This window comes from Adelges cooleyi, unplaced genomic scaffold (assembly GCF_023614345.1).
Source record: "Adelges cooleyi isolate 19-005CV unplaced genomic scaffold, UGA_ACOO_1.1 ACOO_flye_CR_arks_rails_tigmint_CR_PRNA_38, whole genome shotgun sequence".
NCBI lineage: Eukaryota > Metazoa > Arthropoda > Insecta > Hemiptera > Adelgidae > Adelges > Adelges cooleyi.
In genome coordinates this window covers 43,450-60,391 of record NW_026096056.1, presented here as the reverse complement: position 1 = coordinate 60,391, position 16,942 = coordinate 43,450, and the positions used below count along the sequence as shown (strand labels likewise).

The 16,942-nt window shown below is 29.6% G+C and overlaps 3 protein-coding genes across 4 annotated transcripts; 2 read left to right on the top strand and 1 right to left on the bottom strand.

The window, feature by feature from the left end:
- Positions 1-3,952: 3,952 nt before the first annotated feature.
- LOC126841225 (uncharacterized) lies at positions 3,953-6,168 on the top strand. Its single transcript, XM_050577559.1, has 6 exons — positions 3,953-4,272; positions 4,337-4,397; positions 4,702-4,840; positions 5,247-5,333; positions 5,601-5,732; positions 5,883-6,168. The coding sequence occupies exons 1-6, from the start codon at positions 4,152-4,154 to the stop codon at positions 5,979-5,981; spliced, it is 639 nt and encodes a 212-aa protein (XP_050433516.1). The 5' UTR covers positions 3,953-4,151; the 3' UTR covers positions 5,982-6,168.
- A 2,661-nt stretch (positions 6,169-8,829) lies between these two features.
- LOC126841226 (uncharacterized) lies at positions 8,830-11,761 on the top strand. Of its 2 annotated transcripts, XR_007686146.1 has the most exons (7): positions 8,830-9,462; positions 9,530-9,590; positions 9,894-10,032; positions 10,133-10,348; positions 10,452-10,538; positions 10,788-10,919; positions 11,065-11,761. XR_007686146.1 is itself a non-coding variant. In XM_050577560.1 (6 exons), exons 1-6 carry the CDS (start codon positions 9,342-9,344, stop codon positions 11,161-11,163), a joined length of 639 nt encoding a protein of 212 aa, XP_050433517.1. In that variant the 5' UTR covers positions 8,847-9,341; the 3' UTR covers positions 11,164-11,751. The 2 variants fall into 2 exon arrangements, 1 of the variants encoding a protein (XP_050433517.1); XM_050577560.1 differs by lacking the exon at positions 10,133-10,348 and having other exon boundaries at positions 8,847-9,462; positions 11,065-11,751.
- A 176-nt stretch (positions 11,762-11,937) lies between these two features.
- On the bottom strand, positions 11,938-15,305 carry LOC126841275 (bestrophin-1-like). Its single transcript, XM_050577645.1, has 8 exons — positions 15,235-15,305; positions 15,055-15,165; positions 14,797-14,968; positions 14,213-14,581; positions 13,813-13,938; positions 13,637-13,744; positions 13,330-13,542; positions 11,938-11,979 (listed from the first exon to the last, which is right to left on the bottom strand). The coding sequence occupies exons 1-8, from the start codon at positions 15,303-15,305 to the stop codon at positions 11,938-11,940; spliced, it is 1,212 nt and encodes a 403-aa protein (XP_050433602.1).
- Positions 15,306-16,942: the final 1,637 nt, after the last annotated feature.

The following is a 16,942-nucleotide window of genomic DNA, read 5'->3' as shown; positions in this document are numbered from 1 at the left end:
AAAGCAACATGCATTTCAAATTCGTCGTTTTTCTATGTCTGATATTATTTATTAAACATTCAACTGCTGCAACTGGTGTTCAGGTAATTTTTTTTTTTAATTGAAGCTATCGATATTTGATTAATGTAGCTAAAAAAATTATTCAGTCTTTGCTATAACACTAGTTATAGCAAAAACTGAATCATTTTTTTAGTGGAAAATGTGTATTAATTTTCCATAAAGCGATAGATTAATGATTTTGTTTTTTTTTTTTAATAGTACTATTAAATAATTATGACTAAAAAAATATATTTAAAAACATTATATATTAATATTTTTTTTTCATTTGGGAATTATAATTAGATAATGCAAAAGAAGCGTGAAATATATGATGCTCTTAAAACGGCATATCCTCAAAATATTACAAAACCAAATGTAATAGCTTATTTGGTGAGCAAAAACTATTCTGGACAAAATATCTCTGAGATCGTAAAGTATTTACATAGTATGTTGAAAAATCACGATAAGTATTTAATAACTTTTTTAAATATAATTGGTATTTTTTACAAATAAAGACTATCACGCGAAGTCACAAGTCAAATATATTTTTTTTCTTTGTTATATAGTTGAACATCTTTTCTATGTGGGCTAGAAGGCCGGTTTTTTATTTTTGTTTTCAAAATAAATGTATAAGCATTTATATGTCCATAGTTTTTTTCTAATAATTCTAACTAATTCCATAATTTCTAAATCAAAAATCGGCCTTTTAGCCCCCCCCCCCCACAGAATAAATAGTATGCTTCACTTAAAAAAAAAATAATGAAATCCGTCCAATAGATACGCCAGAAAATGACCTCTATGAAAGTAATTTTTTATTAAACTTTCACCATAACTCGGAGAAAAATATTTTTTAAAGTATTATTACTGAAAAATTTATACTTTTTTTACCTATATATATTTTTTCACCTTAAAACTACTAGTCGGCATCTTAAAAATGGCTATTAATAAATTTTTATCAAATATTGCGTATCCTTTGCCGCTAATAAATAGCTCTTTCCGATTTTATCTCATAGAGTTTAATAAGAAATTTAATTTTTTTTTCATGTTTGTATAAAATGAGATCTCAATTTTACACTATTTCCCCCCCCCCCCCAACTTAGTTATTTTGTTAACAACTTTTGAAACATAAATGGTAACGTATATAATTCATTAACTTTTTAAATTTAGAATAATGTACTACAAATTTTGACTGGTTGATATCAGTTTTGGACAACTATTATTAAAGTTAAAAGAGTTTAAAAGTTTGAGATAGGAGGGGAAGTGCGGTTTGGAAATGCGTGCAGATAAAAATAGTACTAGCCCTAAACTTGAATAACTTCAAAAATAGTTATCCGAAACTGGTTATCGGTCAGTCAAATTTTTTTGTACATTATTCTCAAATTAAAAATACAAAAGTTGATGTCAAAAACACTAAGTTGGGAGGGGGTAAAAACAAAATAGTTGAGAAAAATTGAGATCAAATTCTATAAAAAACAATATGAAAAAAAAACATTTTAATTTCTTATTAAACCCTGCGAGATATTGAGTGGCCCGTGTTAAAAAATCGTCCTGCATGTACAATGTTTTACAGTCAGATATCATAATGTATTGCATTGAGCTAATATCTAACAAATGTCAAATTAATATTAAATGTTATATTAAACACACGCAGGGAAATAATGAGGACAGAGTATACTTAGTAATTTCTGAGCATCGTTATTGAATTATAATTGTTATATATTATTAAAAAAACAAAACAGCTATTTGCTGTTTTTAATTTTGTTGCTGTACTATTCATAGATTCACATAAAAGCGTTTAATTATGACAATATCATTTTCAGACTTAATTTAATTGTTATGGCCCCACTTTGCTAACTTCTTTCCCTGCTGATTTTTAATTATTGTATTTACTTTTGTGATCAGATACTGTGCTAGTTTATTTTTAATGTTGAGTTAAAGCGAACAATTTACATTATACAAATTGTACACAGATTCACTTAAAGTGTAACTGTACAATATACATTGGAAAAAAATATACATTGTGATAAATGAAAGTCTCGAGTTAGCTTCTAACAAAAGATATTATCATCAAAACATTTTTAAAAAAAGTCATTGATGGTGTATGTATTAGTTTATTTTAATGCAAGTATGAATTTCAGATTACGGTATTATTACGGAAGACGAATTTTACAATAGTTTCAAGGCTGACCATATGTTGGACCTGGTAAATAACGGTAGAAGACAAAATTAAGCTCATCTGAAACGAAGATTATCAATTAATAATTATAATACCATTCACTCAACCAGCATTTGAATCTTTTGTTTAATATAAATCTTATTTTTATCGTTAATGATAATTTTTAAAATTATACAAAATATTTCCTATTACATTAAATTGTTACGAACCTCTAGCTGAAAAGTTATTGTTATTATATTATTTTTTTCCTGGCCACACAACTTGATTTTAACCCGCTAAACCAATTTCTTCAAATAGCAATTTTACAAACCTAAAAAGCAACTAATTGGATAGAAATTTAAAAAATGTACTCAAACCCAAGCCCCAATATGTTCTGTTCCTGCTGTACTGGCTTTTATCATAATTCAAATAAAATCATATAAAACCTTCAATAGCTAATACAACCATCTGACAACTGGATTCTGCCACGATTGATATTTATTTAAATTCATAATACATTTTTTTTAACAGTAAATACATTGAATACAAAGTATAATTATTTAGAAAGTACAATCTTGGCTAACTCACATTTAATTTGAATAGACTATTTAGAGTTGGGTATGTTTAATGGCATTGAATGTGTAGAATAACTTGTTTTATTTTGTATTATAAGTTAATTATTTGAAATATTGTTTATTAGCTAATTATTAACATATCTACTGAAATTAAAAATATGGATATTTTAATAAATTTAATGTTTATTGTGCATTTGCCTAATTAAAGTATGCACTTTATTGACATGGTCTAACCCATTTAAGAGAATTACTAATAACTAATCCGAGGTATTCAACCGGATTCATTGATAAGGGTTAGCAAATCTAGTTCCTTTTTCCAGTTTTTAAGGACATAGATGGTTGTAATAGTGAATACACTGAAGACATTGGTTTTAGACAGATAAATAGGTACATACAAAATTACTGTAGATCTCTGTAGCTTCTCATCGATACCACGGACATGTTTTTTCAACAAATCAAATTCGGTAAGTTTTTTGTGAGATAGGTAATTATTTTTATTAAACAATAGAGGTTTCTACAAAAAAAAAATTAAATATTCAAATATTTAAAAACCAGGTATTACAGTAGCAAAGCTATCATCACCAACGGTCACAACAGACTCAGTATACTTAAGGTATCTGATATTTTCTGTGTTTATTGAAATAATGAATCGACTTGAATGTTGAAATAGGTGTTTTTAAAGTGGTCAAATTGTGTGGTTATTTTTAATACCTAGTTGAAATTCATAAAATTAGCAACCCGTAAGCTCAGAAATATTATAAGGTTTAATACATTATTTACCAACCTGTTCTCTAATAAAATTACATACCTACGGATAATATTTTAGAATGCACCTACCCCACAGGGCTCACTCTTTGATTATCACGGTGTGAAGTTTCAAGTTTACACTATAAACCATTAACAGCATAATGCATTAGTTTATAAAACAAATAAATAAATTGCTGATTATTTTCACTTTTGACTTGAATTACTTCCAAGTTCCAAGTATTTTTCGGCGTACCGCGAAGGTAGGTATAGGTACTAGGCCACGGTCATTACCGTTGAAGATAACCAAGGAATAGGTCTATGATACCACTCTATGGTCGCTAGCGATAAACAACATGGTATTATCAATCATATTGATAAGGGATAACAAATGTTATCAATATCCATTACTGATAACAAAATGTACATACTACACACAGATAGGTACAGTACAAATTAGAATTTTCATTCAAATTAATTATTATTACTAAACCTTGTTATACTTCGACGTTTTATACGGCTAATATAACAGTAGCTGTAGTCTTGTAGACCTTAAACCTATTTCTTTTTTTAATTATATTGTTTATATTATTTTAATTATAAGATATTATATTCTTCGTTTGGAATATCTGTATCCAATGAATCGGCAAAACGATATCTGCAAGGTAGTAACATTAGGAGATTCTGGTGTCGGAAAAACATGCTTATTGCAAAAGATAAAGTATGGAACATATAATAATGAAAATTCGATGACCATAGGTATAAATACATTTTAAGATTTTTTTTATTAGTCATCATATATTTTTGTATATTTGTTTCTCAGGAATCGATTGTTTACATAAAACTGTTGATTTGGGAAATAAATTAATTACACTAGAACTGTGGTAAGTACATATTTCTTATTACTGGTAAAATAAAATTAGATATTCATTAAATGATCGTATTGTAGAACAGGTTATAATTAATTTGGTATTATAAACTTTTATAACTATTTTAATTTGAATAGCCTGGAATTCTAATCTCAATTGAATTGTAATAATAATCAAACGGATTTGTTTGATATTTAAAATTAATGCGACATAGTCGAAACTCACATTGGATTAAAGATTAAAATAACTAATTTTGGAAATCACTTTATGATATCAATCAAAAATAATAGTATTTGATTATTTGTTTCTTAACATTTAGGGATACAGCTGGACAAGAGAGATTTGATGCTATGAATAAGTTATATATAAGAAATGCAATGTGTATATTACTTCTCTACGATATTACTAATGAGGAGTCGTGTTTTAAACTGAACAAGTGGTGTGATTTGATTGATGAGGTAATTGCTTTCACTAGAATAAGTACTTATTGCTTGTACAACAGTTAAAGAAATTATTTTAAAACACATTCCAGGGGCGATTACTCTTTTGTCCTCCGATTCAATCCGACACTGTAGATTCTATTATTCTATTCCTTAAGCAACCTATTACAGCCATTAAAGCATTCTTCAAGGATGATATTTTGGCAGATCCCTTTTACTAGATATTTTCTGCCTAATTAACAGAGCTGCACTAGTCTGAGTATCAAAACTAGCTACAGCGAGCGCTATACATTGTCTTACTCACTTGTCCTTTTTAAAACAAGTAAATCCATACCATTTAATGTTAAATATTAGTAAAGTAATTGTAGTGGCCTATAATATTATATTTTTTGTACAGTAAATTATTATTTCTTTTTTTTTCCAGCAAGCACCAAGTGATGTAATCAAAATTTTGGTTGGTAATAAATGTGATAAACGTACCAGAATGATTTCAACTGAAATCGGGCAATCGGTATGTACCAAAATAATTAGTATTTCTTTTTATACAAAACAAGATTGCTAATTTGAAGTGAAAATAAGTCAAATCCTAAACTTCTCTTACTACAATGAAATAATGATAATATAATAAATAATAACTACTCTAGGATTCTTAAAAGGCATCCGTTTACTTTTGCTGCGATGCCACCATTTATTTTTATTAAAATATCACACTAATACTTATTATTTCAAATAGTTTGTTTAAATCTGTATTTTTTTTTAATTAACGTTACTTTTGTAGGTAGCTGATTATTTAAAAATGCCATTTATAGAGCTATCGTTGAAAGAAGATGTCAATGTAGATGAATTAATGGATTTAATGTTGGTAATGTTAGTACAATTACTAGAAAACCGAAAAATTTTATTAGAAGAAGTAAATTCATTTTTTTATTATTATTTAATACTTCATAATATTTAATAAAATTACTAATTTATTGTTTTCAAAAATAATCTTCATATCCATTGTGAATATTATGAACCATATTTTGTGCGTGTCTGAAAAAATATTTTATCGTTGTTTTAGAAAAGATTACAAGATGCATTCCGTATTTCGCAAAGAGACTCCGAAATCAATGAACAAAGCGGCTGGGAATGGTTACGCCAATACTGTTCTTATATTTAAACTCTTCAAGTTTAAATTTATATTTACTCGTCAACTATTACTTATAGTAAAATATATTTTTAAATAATGTATGATATGTACCAAATGTATAGTTTTCCAGTACTAATTACAGATTTTCTAAGCTATTATTTTTAAGTAAATTTAACTTAACGACTTGGCAAAGAGAACTAAAAGATTTTATGATTTCTCCCAAAATAATTTTTCTTTATTGTAATTTTGTAATATTTTAAGCTTAAATACATTCTTATCTGTATTTTATACTTAAAACGTTTTATTTATTGATATATATATATATTATATATATATTTAAAAAGAGTATTAATTGTATATAAAAATAAATTACTAGATTTTACATAGTTTTAAGTGTATTATACTTAGGATACAAAACAGCATAATGTTGAGCAAGCAACGCACCAGTGTAGTTTCCTACGTTCACCTATTCAACTAGTATATTTGATCATTATCGGGTTATGCTGTATGTTAGGCATGATCAATAATTTTATATAATTTATTTGCTTACTTATAAAAACAAACCAGTAATATGTATATTACTAATTATAGGCATAACATAGTTGTATGTATAGATATTGACTATCAATTTATTAATTATATAATTTATTAATTTATTTATTATATAGTATCGTTACTAAACATTCGGGAAATCTCGATCTGAAACCTCAGCTATTTTTCAGAAATTGTAGTGTACTCGGTAAAAAAAAGCTCTTTTTTTAAAAAGTAAGAACGTCCCCCTACTTTTTGATTTTCCAATCGAGTACTGTAGTCTGTACGCACCATTCATATAATAACTCTGTATTAAAATAATTTTTCTTGTATGTAGATCTTAATTAAAATTTTTTTAAATCCTAAGTACACCACAGATAATTTACTAATAATGTATTTTTTGAAATAACAAAAAAAAACTAACATAGGGTAATGACAACAGTGATTGGCACTATCTCAGTGTTTTGAGATAGTGTTTATTTATATCACAGATACAATATTAATATATTATATACAATTAGACCATTGAGATAATATTTTTATACAAAATGTCATTAAAAAAAAGGAAGATATTTTATCTGTGGTAAAAACACTGCATTGCAAATACTGGAATATAGTGCCAATCGCTGGTGCCGTTACCCTATTTTAAAAATTGTATTGAAATCTCAATTACTTTAAATATTAAATAATAATATACCTATATTATATTATATTATATACTATATAATTATCAGCTTAAATGCCTTTATGGCCCAACGCTGTTTTTACAAAATAGACTAAGTATAGATCATAGACCTTTAAAGAAATCCTATATATATATACTTCTTTATAGGTCTATGATAACATAGATATCTTGGTAGTAAAACGTCTTAAACACATTCAAATTCACACAATTATTAAAAAAATACAATAAATGGAAATTTAAGTGTAATATATTGAATCAATAAATAACAATTCACTATGTTATTTTTTCCCAATGACTACATTGTTTATACTTAGTTCACTGAAGGAAAATTTTAGAAATTTGTCTTCTCATAATTGTATTTAGCTGTATATTCATTATTCATACAAGTTATAAGTACAATAGTGGTCTTGTCTTTGATACTGTTTCTACAACATTGGCAAAAACGACTGGACTACAAATGACAATAAATACCTACACAATTCATCATCAGAATCATTATGCAAGCCGTACGTACAGGCCTAGAAGGTCCAATGCTGATATTTAAATAGGAACTCTATCAAAGTTTATAAAAACATCACACGTTTTTATATCAACTTGATATCTGTAGGTACCTTATTTACGAGTAGAATAAAATAAAATAAATAATATAGACCTCTAGGCATGATATAGACATTTTATAAATTGTAAACATTTGGTATTTAAACATTTAAATTTAGTTATAAATAATTAATTTCATAACATTTGAAAATGCTGTTATTATATTTATGATTAACATAGTATCGATATAATTTTAATATTAAGAATCAAATTTGAATCGAGGATAAAGTAATATAAAATTATTTAAACTTTGAAACGTCTTTACCTACTTTGTAAAACGTAATAAACAATTAATAACTATTGTAATTTTCTGTTATAATTCCATTGAAAACTTTGAATATGAGTGTAGTTAATAGGTAAGGTACTTGCCTAGTAAAGCTTGGATGTTTATGTCTTTCGGAATTTTTTTAGTAAAATTAGAGTTGTACCCTAATACGATGTAAATTCGATTCACAAAGACTAGAGTCTACATTTCAAATCAGCAAGCTTATATTGCATATATTTGCATATTTGCAACTTTTGAACATATATTTGCCTATAGTTCTAGATTTAGTAGTAGTATATTTGTAAGTATAATTACTTAAAATGTTCCATTTTAATATTATCTATAATCGTGTTAATTAGTATAAGCTAAAGAAAATGATACACGTAAGAAAAAATATTAAATGATAAGTATGGCTATACAAATATTATCCAACAATTTTTAAATAATCGTCATTGTTCTTTTTGATTTTAAAATATTACCAAATAATTGTAATACAATGTTATCCTGTAAAATACCTTTTTAAGTAGTTACCTAATTAACCTACGTAAAATAATATTATTTGTATTCTGTCATGTCAGCTATTTGAAAACACGGCTTAAAATTTAAAGCCGATTTTAATAGGCATACTTTGACATTTTAAATTGCATGTTTAAATACACCTATGGTCAATATTCATTAACATCTAAGCTTAAAAGTATTAAAAAAAATAAATTAGATGAAAGTTATAATATATATTATATAGCCAATTGGAATAAATAAATATTAAAAAAACTAGTTGTAGGTAAAAAACATAAAAAAACTTTTAACTATTATGCACTTTTACTAATTGGTAAATGTGTTTAAAACCAATTTTTCAGTTATTATTTTTACCAAACACCAGTTTTTCCAAACTACATGTTTTCCTAGTTGGGATAAATTAATATTAGGAAAACTGGTCATTGGTAAAAAGTGTACAATGGAAAAAGTGGTCCTTGGTAATATATGCAATTTGGAAAAAGTGGTGTTATCCCGTCGCTAGCGATAAACAACATGGTATTATCAATTATATTTATAAGGGATAACAAATGTTATCAATATCCATTACTGATAACAAAATGTACATACTACACACAGATAGGTACAATACAAATTAGAATTTTCATTCAAATTAATTATTATTACCAAACCTTGTTATACTTCGACGTTTTATACGGCTAATATAACAGTAGCTGTAGTCTTGTAGACCTTAAACCTATTTTTTTTTTTTAATTATATTGTTTATATTATTTTAATTATAAGATATTATATTCTTCGTTTGGAATATCTGTATCCAATGAATCGGCAAAAAGATATCTGCAAGGTAGTAACATTAGGAGCTTCTGGTGTCGGAAAAACATGCTTATTGCAAAAGATAATGTATGGAACATATAATAATGAAAATTCGATGACCAAAGGTATAATAAATACATTTTAAGATTTTTTTTATTAGTCATCATATATTTTTGTATATTTGTTTCTTAGGAATCGATTGTTTACATAAAACTGTTGATTTGGGAAATAAATTAATTAGACTAGAACTGTGGTAAGTACATATCTCTTATTACTGGTAAAAAAAATTAGATATTCATTAAATGATCGTATTGTAGAATAGGTTATAATTAATTTGGTATAATAAACTTTCATAACTATTTTAATTTGAATAGCCTGGAATTCTAATCTCAATTTAATTGTAATTATAATCAGACGGATTTGTTTGATATTTAAAATTAATGCGACGTAGTCGAAACTCACATTGGATTAAAGATTAAAATAACTAATTTTGGAAATCACTTTATGATATCAATCGAAAATAATAGTATTTGATTATTTGTTTCTTAACATTTAGGGATACAGCTGGACAAGAGAGATTTGATGCTTTGAATAAGTTTTATATAAGAAATGCAATGTGTATATTACTTGTCTACGATATTACCAATGAGGAGTCGTGTTTTAAACTGAATAAGTGGTGTGATTTGATTGATGAGGTAATTGCTTTCACTAGAATAAGTACTGTTCAGTACTTATTGCTTGTACGACAGTTAAAGAAATTATTTTGTATAATAGCATAGATTAAACACATTCCAGGGGCGATTACTCTTTTGTCCTCCGATTCAATCCGACTCTGTAGATTATATTATTCTATTCCTTAAGCAACCTATTACAGCCATTAAAGCATTCTTCAAGGATGATATTTTGGCAGATCCTTTTTACTAGATATTTTCTGCCTAATTAACAGAGCTGCACGATGCTGAGTATGAAAACTAGCAACAGCGAGCGCTATACATTGCCTTTTAAAAACAAGTAAATCCATACCATTTAGTGTTAAATATTAGTAAAGTAATTGTAGTGGGCCTATAATATTATACTTTTTGTACAGTAAATTATTATTTCTTTTTTTTTCCAGCAAGCACCAAGTGATGTAATCAAAATTTTGGTTGGTAATAAATGTGATAAACGTACCAGAATGATTACAACTGAAATCGGGCAATCGGTATGTACCAAAATAATTAGTATTTCCTTTTATACAAAACAAGATTGCTAATTTGAAGTGAAAATAAGTCAAATCCTAAACTTCTCTTACTACAATGAAATAATAATTACTCTTGGTTTCTTAAAAGGCATGCATATACTTTTGCTGCAACGCCACCATTTATTTCTATTTAAATAACATGTTTGGTACTTATTTTTACAAATAGTTTGTTTAAACCTGTAATTTTTTTAATTAACGTTATTTTTGTAGGTAGCTGATTATTTAAAAATGCCATTTATAGAGATATCATCGAAAGAAGATGTCAATGTAGATGAATTAATGGATTTAATGTTGGTAATGTTAGTACAATTACTAGAAAACCGAAAAATTTTATTAGAAGAAGTAAATTCATTTTTGTATTATTATACTTCATAATATTTAATAAAATTACTAATTTATTGTTTTTAAAAATAATCTTCATATCCATTGTGAATATTATGAACCATATTTTGTGCGTGTCTGAAAAAATATTTTATCGTTGTTTTAGAAAAGATTACAAGATGCATTCCGTATTTCGCAAAGAGACTCTGAAATCAATGAACAAAGCGGCTGGGAATGGTTACGCCAATACTGTTCTTATATTTAATTTATTCAAGTTTAAATTTATATTTACTCGTCAACTATTACTTATAGTAAAATATGTTTTAAAATAATGTATGATATGTACTAAATGTATAGTTTTTCTGTACATTGTTTTAAGTAATTTTAACTTAACGACATGGTTTTATGATACCAAGATAATTTTTCTTTATTGTAATTTTGTAAGATTTTAAGCTTAAATACATTTTTATCTTTTATAAAACTGGTATTTTATAGTTGAAACGATTTATTCATTGATATATATTTAAAAAAGAGTTTTAATTGTATATAAAAATGAATGACTAGCTTTAACAAATTGACTAGTATTAAATGTATTATATTTAGGATACAAAACAGCATAATGTTAAGCAAGCAACGTACCAGTGTTGTTTTTTACTTTCGCCTATTTAACTCTTCGATTCTGGTCAATTCTTTATCGGTAATTTAATGTCTAAATAAATTAAACTAATAATGTTCTTGTCGGGTTTAGTAAGATAATTAAAATTGTATACATGAAGAATAATTGTCATCGATAGATGCAATGAAATTGTTATGATAAATAACTACTGATAAATGAATAAATAATATACTTAACTAGTATATTTGATCTTTATCAGGTTATGTTATATGTGCATACAGTTTTATATAATTATTATTTTATATAATTTATTTGCTTACTTATAAAAACAAACCAATAATATGTATATTACTAATTATAGGCATAACAGAGTTGTATGTATAGATATAGACTATCGATTAGCAATATTATATAGTATCGCTACTAAACATTCGGGAAATCTCGATTGGTTTCACAAACGTTGCCCTAAAAACACAATGTTAAAACTGTATTATGGTTTAACAAATATAAGATAAAAAATCTCACAACTTCCGACGCTTTGTATATTGAAACGGTCTGGGGTGGCGCCGGATTGTATTCGATCAACGACACTAATGATTCTTCTACTCACAAGTGAGACAGCATATAGAATGATTGGTGTTAATAAAAAATTATAAAATATATCATTAATAGTACAAACTTGATGAATTTCTGAAGTCATCGTTATTTTCATTTTGTCTTTTCGACATACTTTTCGGATCATCAGTTTTTTCAATTACGCTCCCGGATTTAAGATCCAAGTTTCGAGCATTGATCTAAGTATAACATTTAAAAAATATATATATGTATAATATATAGTATTATATAAATAAAAATTATTGTTAATATTCCCAATACATTTGACTATAATGCGTTTACACAAATAAGTTTAAAAATGTATTTCAAAAACTTTTGTAATAACTTTGATGGTTATTTCATAACTTTTAAACTATGAACTTTAAAAAGTTTGATAACCGTTTCGAGGTCTGTAAAAAACATTATTATCTCACCAAGTAATTTAAGCAAAAATATGTAACTGGTTACAATCGCGAATTTTATTATTTGTTTGCTAAATTATATATAAATTGGAAAATATAATATAGTTTATTAGATACTTGTATGTATGGCAAATACCTAGTTAAGTATTGTCTTTTAATAATTTATTAGTAAAATGTAAATCTATTAAATTATAATTGTAGATTTGACGATTTTCCGGAGAATTCTAAAATAATTATTCAAAACTCATTTTTAAATTACTTGTAAGTTTTTGAACTCGAGAATATTACCTGGCTAGCCCGTTATATTATGTTCTAGTTAGAAATTGTACACTTTTTGAGACTTGTTCAATTTTGCAATAAGTTTTATTTAGGTATTTTAAAATGTGTATACTTAAACGTTATACGAGTTACGACGAATTTATTGTATTGTTAATAATAATTTTTGTCAAATGTACATTCTGTCCGCTTGATTGGTCTTGGGCCAACGCGATTCGGATCCATTGCAGAGTCAATCTTTGGGCTGTAGCCGTTTTATCTTTATTTGCTCAACCCTAGTCTTTATTGTTCTGTGTTTTTTTCAAATGACTTGGGGGGGGGGACGAATATATGTTGAAAAACTACTATAGTCGAGGGCAAGGTATAACTGCGAGGAGAAGACAAGCGTAGGCGCGTCAAACGGTAACTTGGTGGCCAGAAAATGATTTTACAATGGGTCCGACAAAGGCACAAAGGACCGAACAAGGGAATGCATCCTACATTAATGTAATGTATAAGGAACGTTTTCGTTGGGAACGCCTACCCTTCGGTTTCCGGCATTTGCCACAATTATCCTTCTGTCCATATACTCTACTCCTAGCTCGATGTGCTGAGCTGAACCCAGAAACGGAGCAGTTTGCATGTGCTTTGTCGCCTCCGTGTACGGTAGCTCTGCTGGGAATATTTCGTTCCAATATTGATCCTTTTTCATTTTCGGATATTCCTGATGCAGCTCGTCGACAATTACATATGATACCTAAAATAAAGTGGGGGGTTTTCAAATCGAGCGTGGAAACCTGAGAATAGTCAAGTACAATGCTCGATACCTACGCATTAATCGCTTTATTTACCTGCAAATTTCTATCGATTAGCCAATTAACGTCGAAATCGTCATCGTTGTCTCCGAAGGGGTTTACCAATGTTTCGGCCACCATTAACCAGCCCATGTAGAAAAAAAACTAAACGCACAATATTATACAGTGCATTACATATATTTCCATACGACCAAATCCGGGCGTTCGCTTACTTGTAAAAATGTGAACACTGGAAAATACAAGTCGATCGGATGCGTGGGATATCCTCGGCTTGGGTCTAGGTATTGGTTGCCCATCAGAGAAGCAATGAAATAGGCGTACACCGCCAGTGTTGTCACCTAAGATTGAACGAGAAAGTCAATGAACTACAGTCCCCGCAAGCTAGTTTGGTCGGTGCAATTTTTTGGGGGGCGTTAAACCCTCCAAGTTTGCATGTGCGAATGGTTGTCGATAGGATTTAATAGAGTGTTCTTTTTTGTCGTTAACGTGGCTTTTGGCTGAGGGTCTATCAAAAAAAAAAGCATGTCCATGTACGGTGTTTGCACTTTTTTCTACACCCTCTCCTTGCGGCGTACCCTAAGTATTGTTTGGGCGAAATTCTCATGTACTTGCCTGTGTATAGACTAACGGTATGCTGATCCAATCGTAACTCAGTAGATTGTGACAATCGGATCTGATTTTGTTGATCTCGTGCACCAACGTTTTTGTGGAGAACTCGTCGGCAATGCGCTTTTCCCGTTTCGCCTGCGTCACTATGGTGGCTGCCCAAACCAGCGGCATCCAATAGTTGGAGTGGCTGGTCTTGGCGTTCATGGACTCGAACACGGTCTGTTCGGCTGGCAACAGGAACCCAGAGTCGATCATGTGGCCCATTGTCGGGAAACGTTTCTTCACCGCGGGACATATCATGGTCAACGTCATCAGTATACTGAGATTCGCGTACCTCAGTATTGTCCTTCTGATCAGCCTCGACCGGTCGTCCTGTGCCGCCGTTTAACAAAACAACGGTATTGCGTTATTAACATAGGTGCCTTGACGACCGATTTTTAAAAATCCTCTCCAAACACTACATAGTCACCACCATTCGTGGCTATTCGACTATAGAACATCTGTCCCTCCCCCGCCTGTTCGGTGTACCTCTCTGTCCTGTGCGCGGCTCTGTTGTCTCTTATATCGAATACACTGGTAATAATCACCTGGCCCGTTATTAACGTGCTGACGTTTAGAGCTAACGAGTCCGGCCACGGTATGCTCTGATACTGGCTCCACCATCTGCCTACCACCAGAGCCACGTAAAATCCCAACACAAACGACACCGGTATGAGATCCATGTGCGTTAGACAGTGCAGCGATAATTTCTCGAACAGGCTACATCGAGTAAATCGCGCGGCTAAATTATTGCGTGGCATATTTTCACACGCAAAAAAAAAACATTAGGTATAGGAGGTACCTACTCCCTCTGGGACTGTGTCATCAGCGTCCGGTAGGCGAAGCTCAGAGAGAAATAACAGACGGCAAACAGTATGAGATTGGGCCACAGCAGTTTGTAAATACTACCTCTCCAGCTGAAACCGAACACGACACACGGCCGACCTTTAACGTTGTGTGGGTATTTTTGAGCATCGTGACATTACCGGAAAAGTAGTTTCCAAAAAACGCCCATGCCGCTGCACGTGGCCACCTGGTCGGTGTAAGTGACGGTCATTTCGCATAGACACGTCCGAAGCGAATGAGTAAAGTCAATTGTTTTTCGCGCATAAACAAATGGTCATAATATTTTTTCCGTCTGCCTTCCGGCACGCGTACAAGTGACAGAATGCATCGAAAAGATTCGCATTACAACGGTAACGTCGGAGACGAACTGTTAAAAAAAAAAAAAAAAGTGATGTTCAACTAAACAAAAAACGTGACACGTTTCGGTTTCCATGACAATTAACTCGTTGGCCGAATCCTCCATAGGTTTAGTCTGACCACCGGAAATCATAAACGAGTACTATCGACGTAACGTTGAAACTTAAACTTACAAGTTATAACCATGTTTACCACTTACCAGTCCCCAAACCTCCACTCCCATTCTGTGTGTGAAAACGTGGGACCGCTGATCTACAGAATATGTTTTTGGGTTTATTTAGTGACTTTAAATAAGAAAGAAAACTCGTGGCGTTTTATTTTTTTAAACCGGAAGGGAAGTGGGATCGAGTAATAATAATTAAAGTAATAAATCGATCCAGGAAACTCGTTTATTCGTCTTGAAGTTTAGCTAGATGAGATATATATTGAATTACAAAAGGTAGTAATAGTTCCAGTAATGGATGCTAATTTTCTTGGCAATTCTGATTTTCCGAACTACACACTAGAGCTAGATACGCCTTTTCAAATATTTTTTTACCTCAGATTTAATGGATCATAATACATGTTTAGAGACTTATAAATATGGTGTACAAAATAACTCCAGCGCCCCCTTAAAAATGAGCAATGAAGATTTACAAAAATACATTGGTGTCATTGTAGTTATGAGTTTATTAAGTGAATTATTATTATTTAATTAATTTGAAAATAATAATATTATTAAAATTTTATATTCTTATTTAAGTTTCGAAAACATTTTTAGAGATCCGGAAAACACCAAAATGGTAAATGTTTGGAAATTGTATAATAATAATTAGGTACCTAGGTATTATTGTGAGATCTCACGCACATTTCAAAATGAAAAGGGTTAGTCATGATGTTGTTATACTAAGTACCTACCATCTTTTTATACAACTGTCATACTCCAGGCACTCACGCTCGACATGGGTCTCGTTTATTTTAAAATTTTTATATAACCTTCTTCCCTAGATGAACTTGGAGTAGGGGTACTTGGAAGGTGTTTTTTGGCTGTAGTTTTTAGAGTGGTGGTGTGTTTGAAAAAATCTGCAGGTTGACAACAATTTTTATTATCATTGATAATAATATATTGTACCTACAAAGTACAATATATTAATGTACTCAATGATATTAATATGTTCATACTTAATTGGGAAATGTGAACTCAATTATTGTCCAGTTTATTTAATATCTAATATTTAATCATTGATTAAATTCACAACGTATACTCGTATTAATCAATGCTCTAATGATAGATAGCTGTTATCATAAATCCGTGATTCGTGCACAGAATAACCAGAAGGGAAACTTAACCGGGGGACTGATAATAGTCCGACATTTTGACTCGTAAGAACCGATGTAATTTTTTAAAGTTCCCGTTCTGATTATTCTGTGTTTCATGCATGCGGCACAGATTATATGAAAACAGATTGTTCACTCTCGATGTAAACAAAAAATGAGCTGATAAGCACTCCA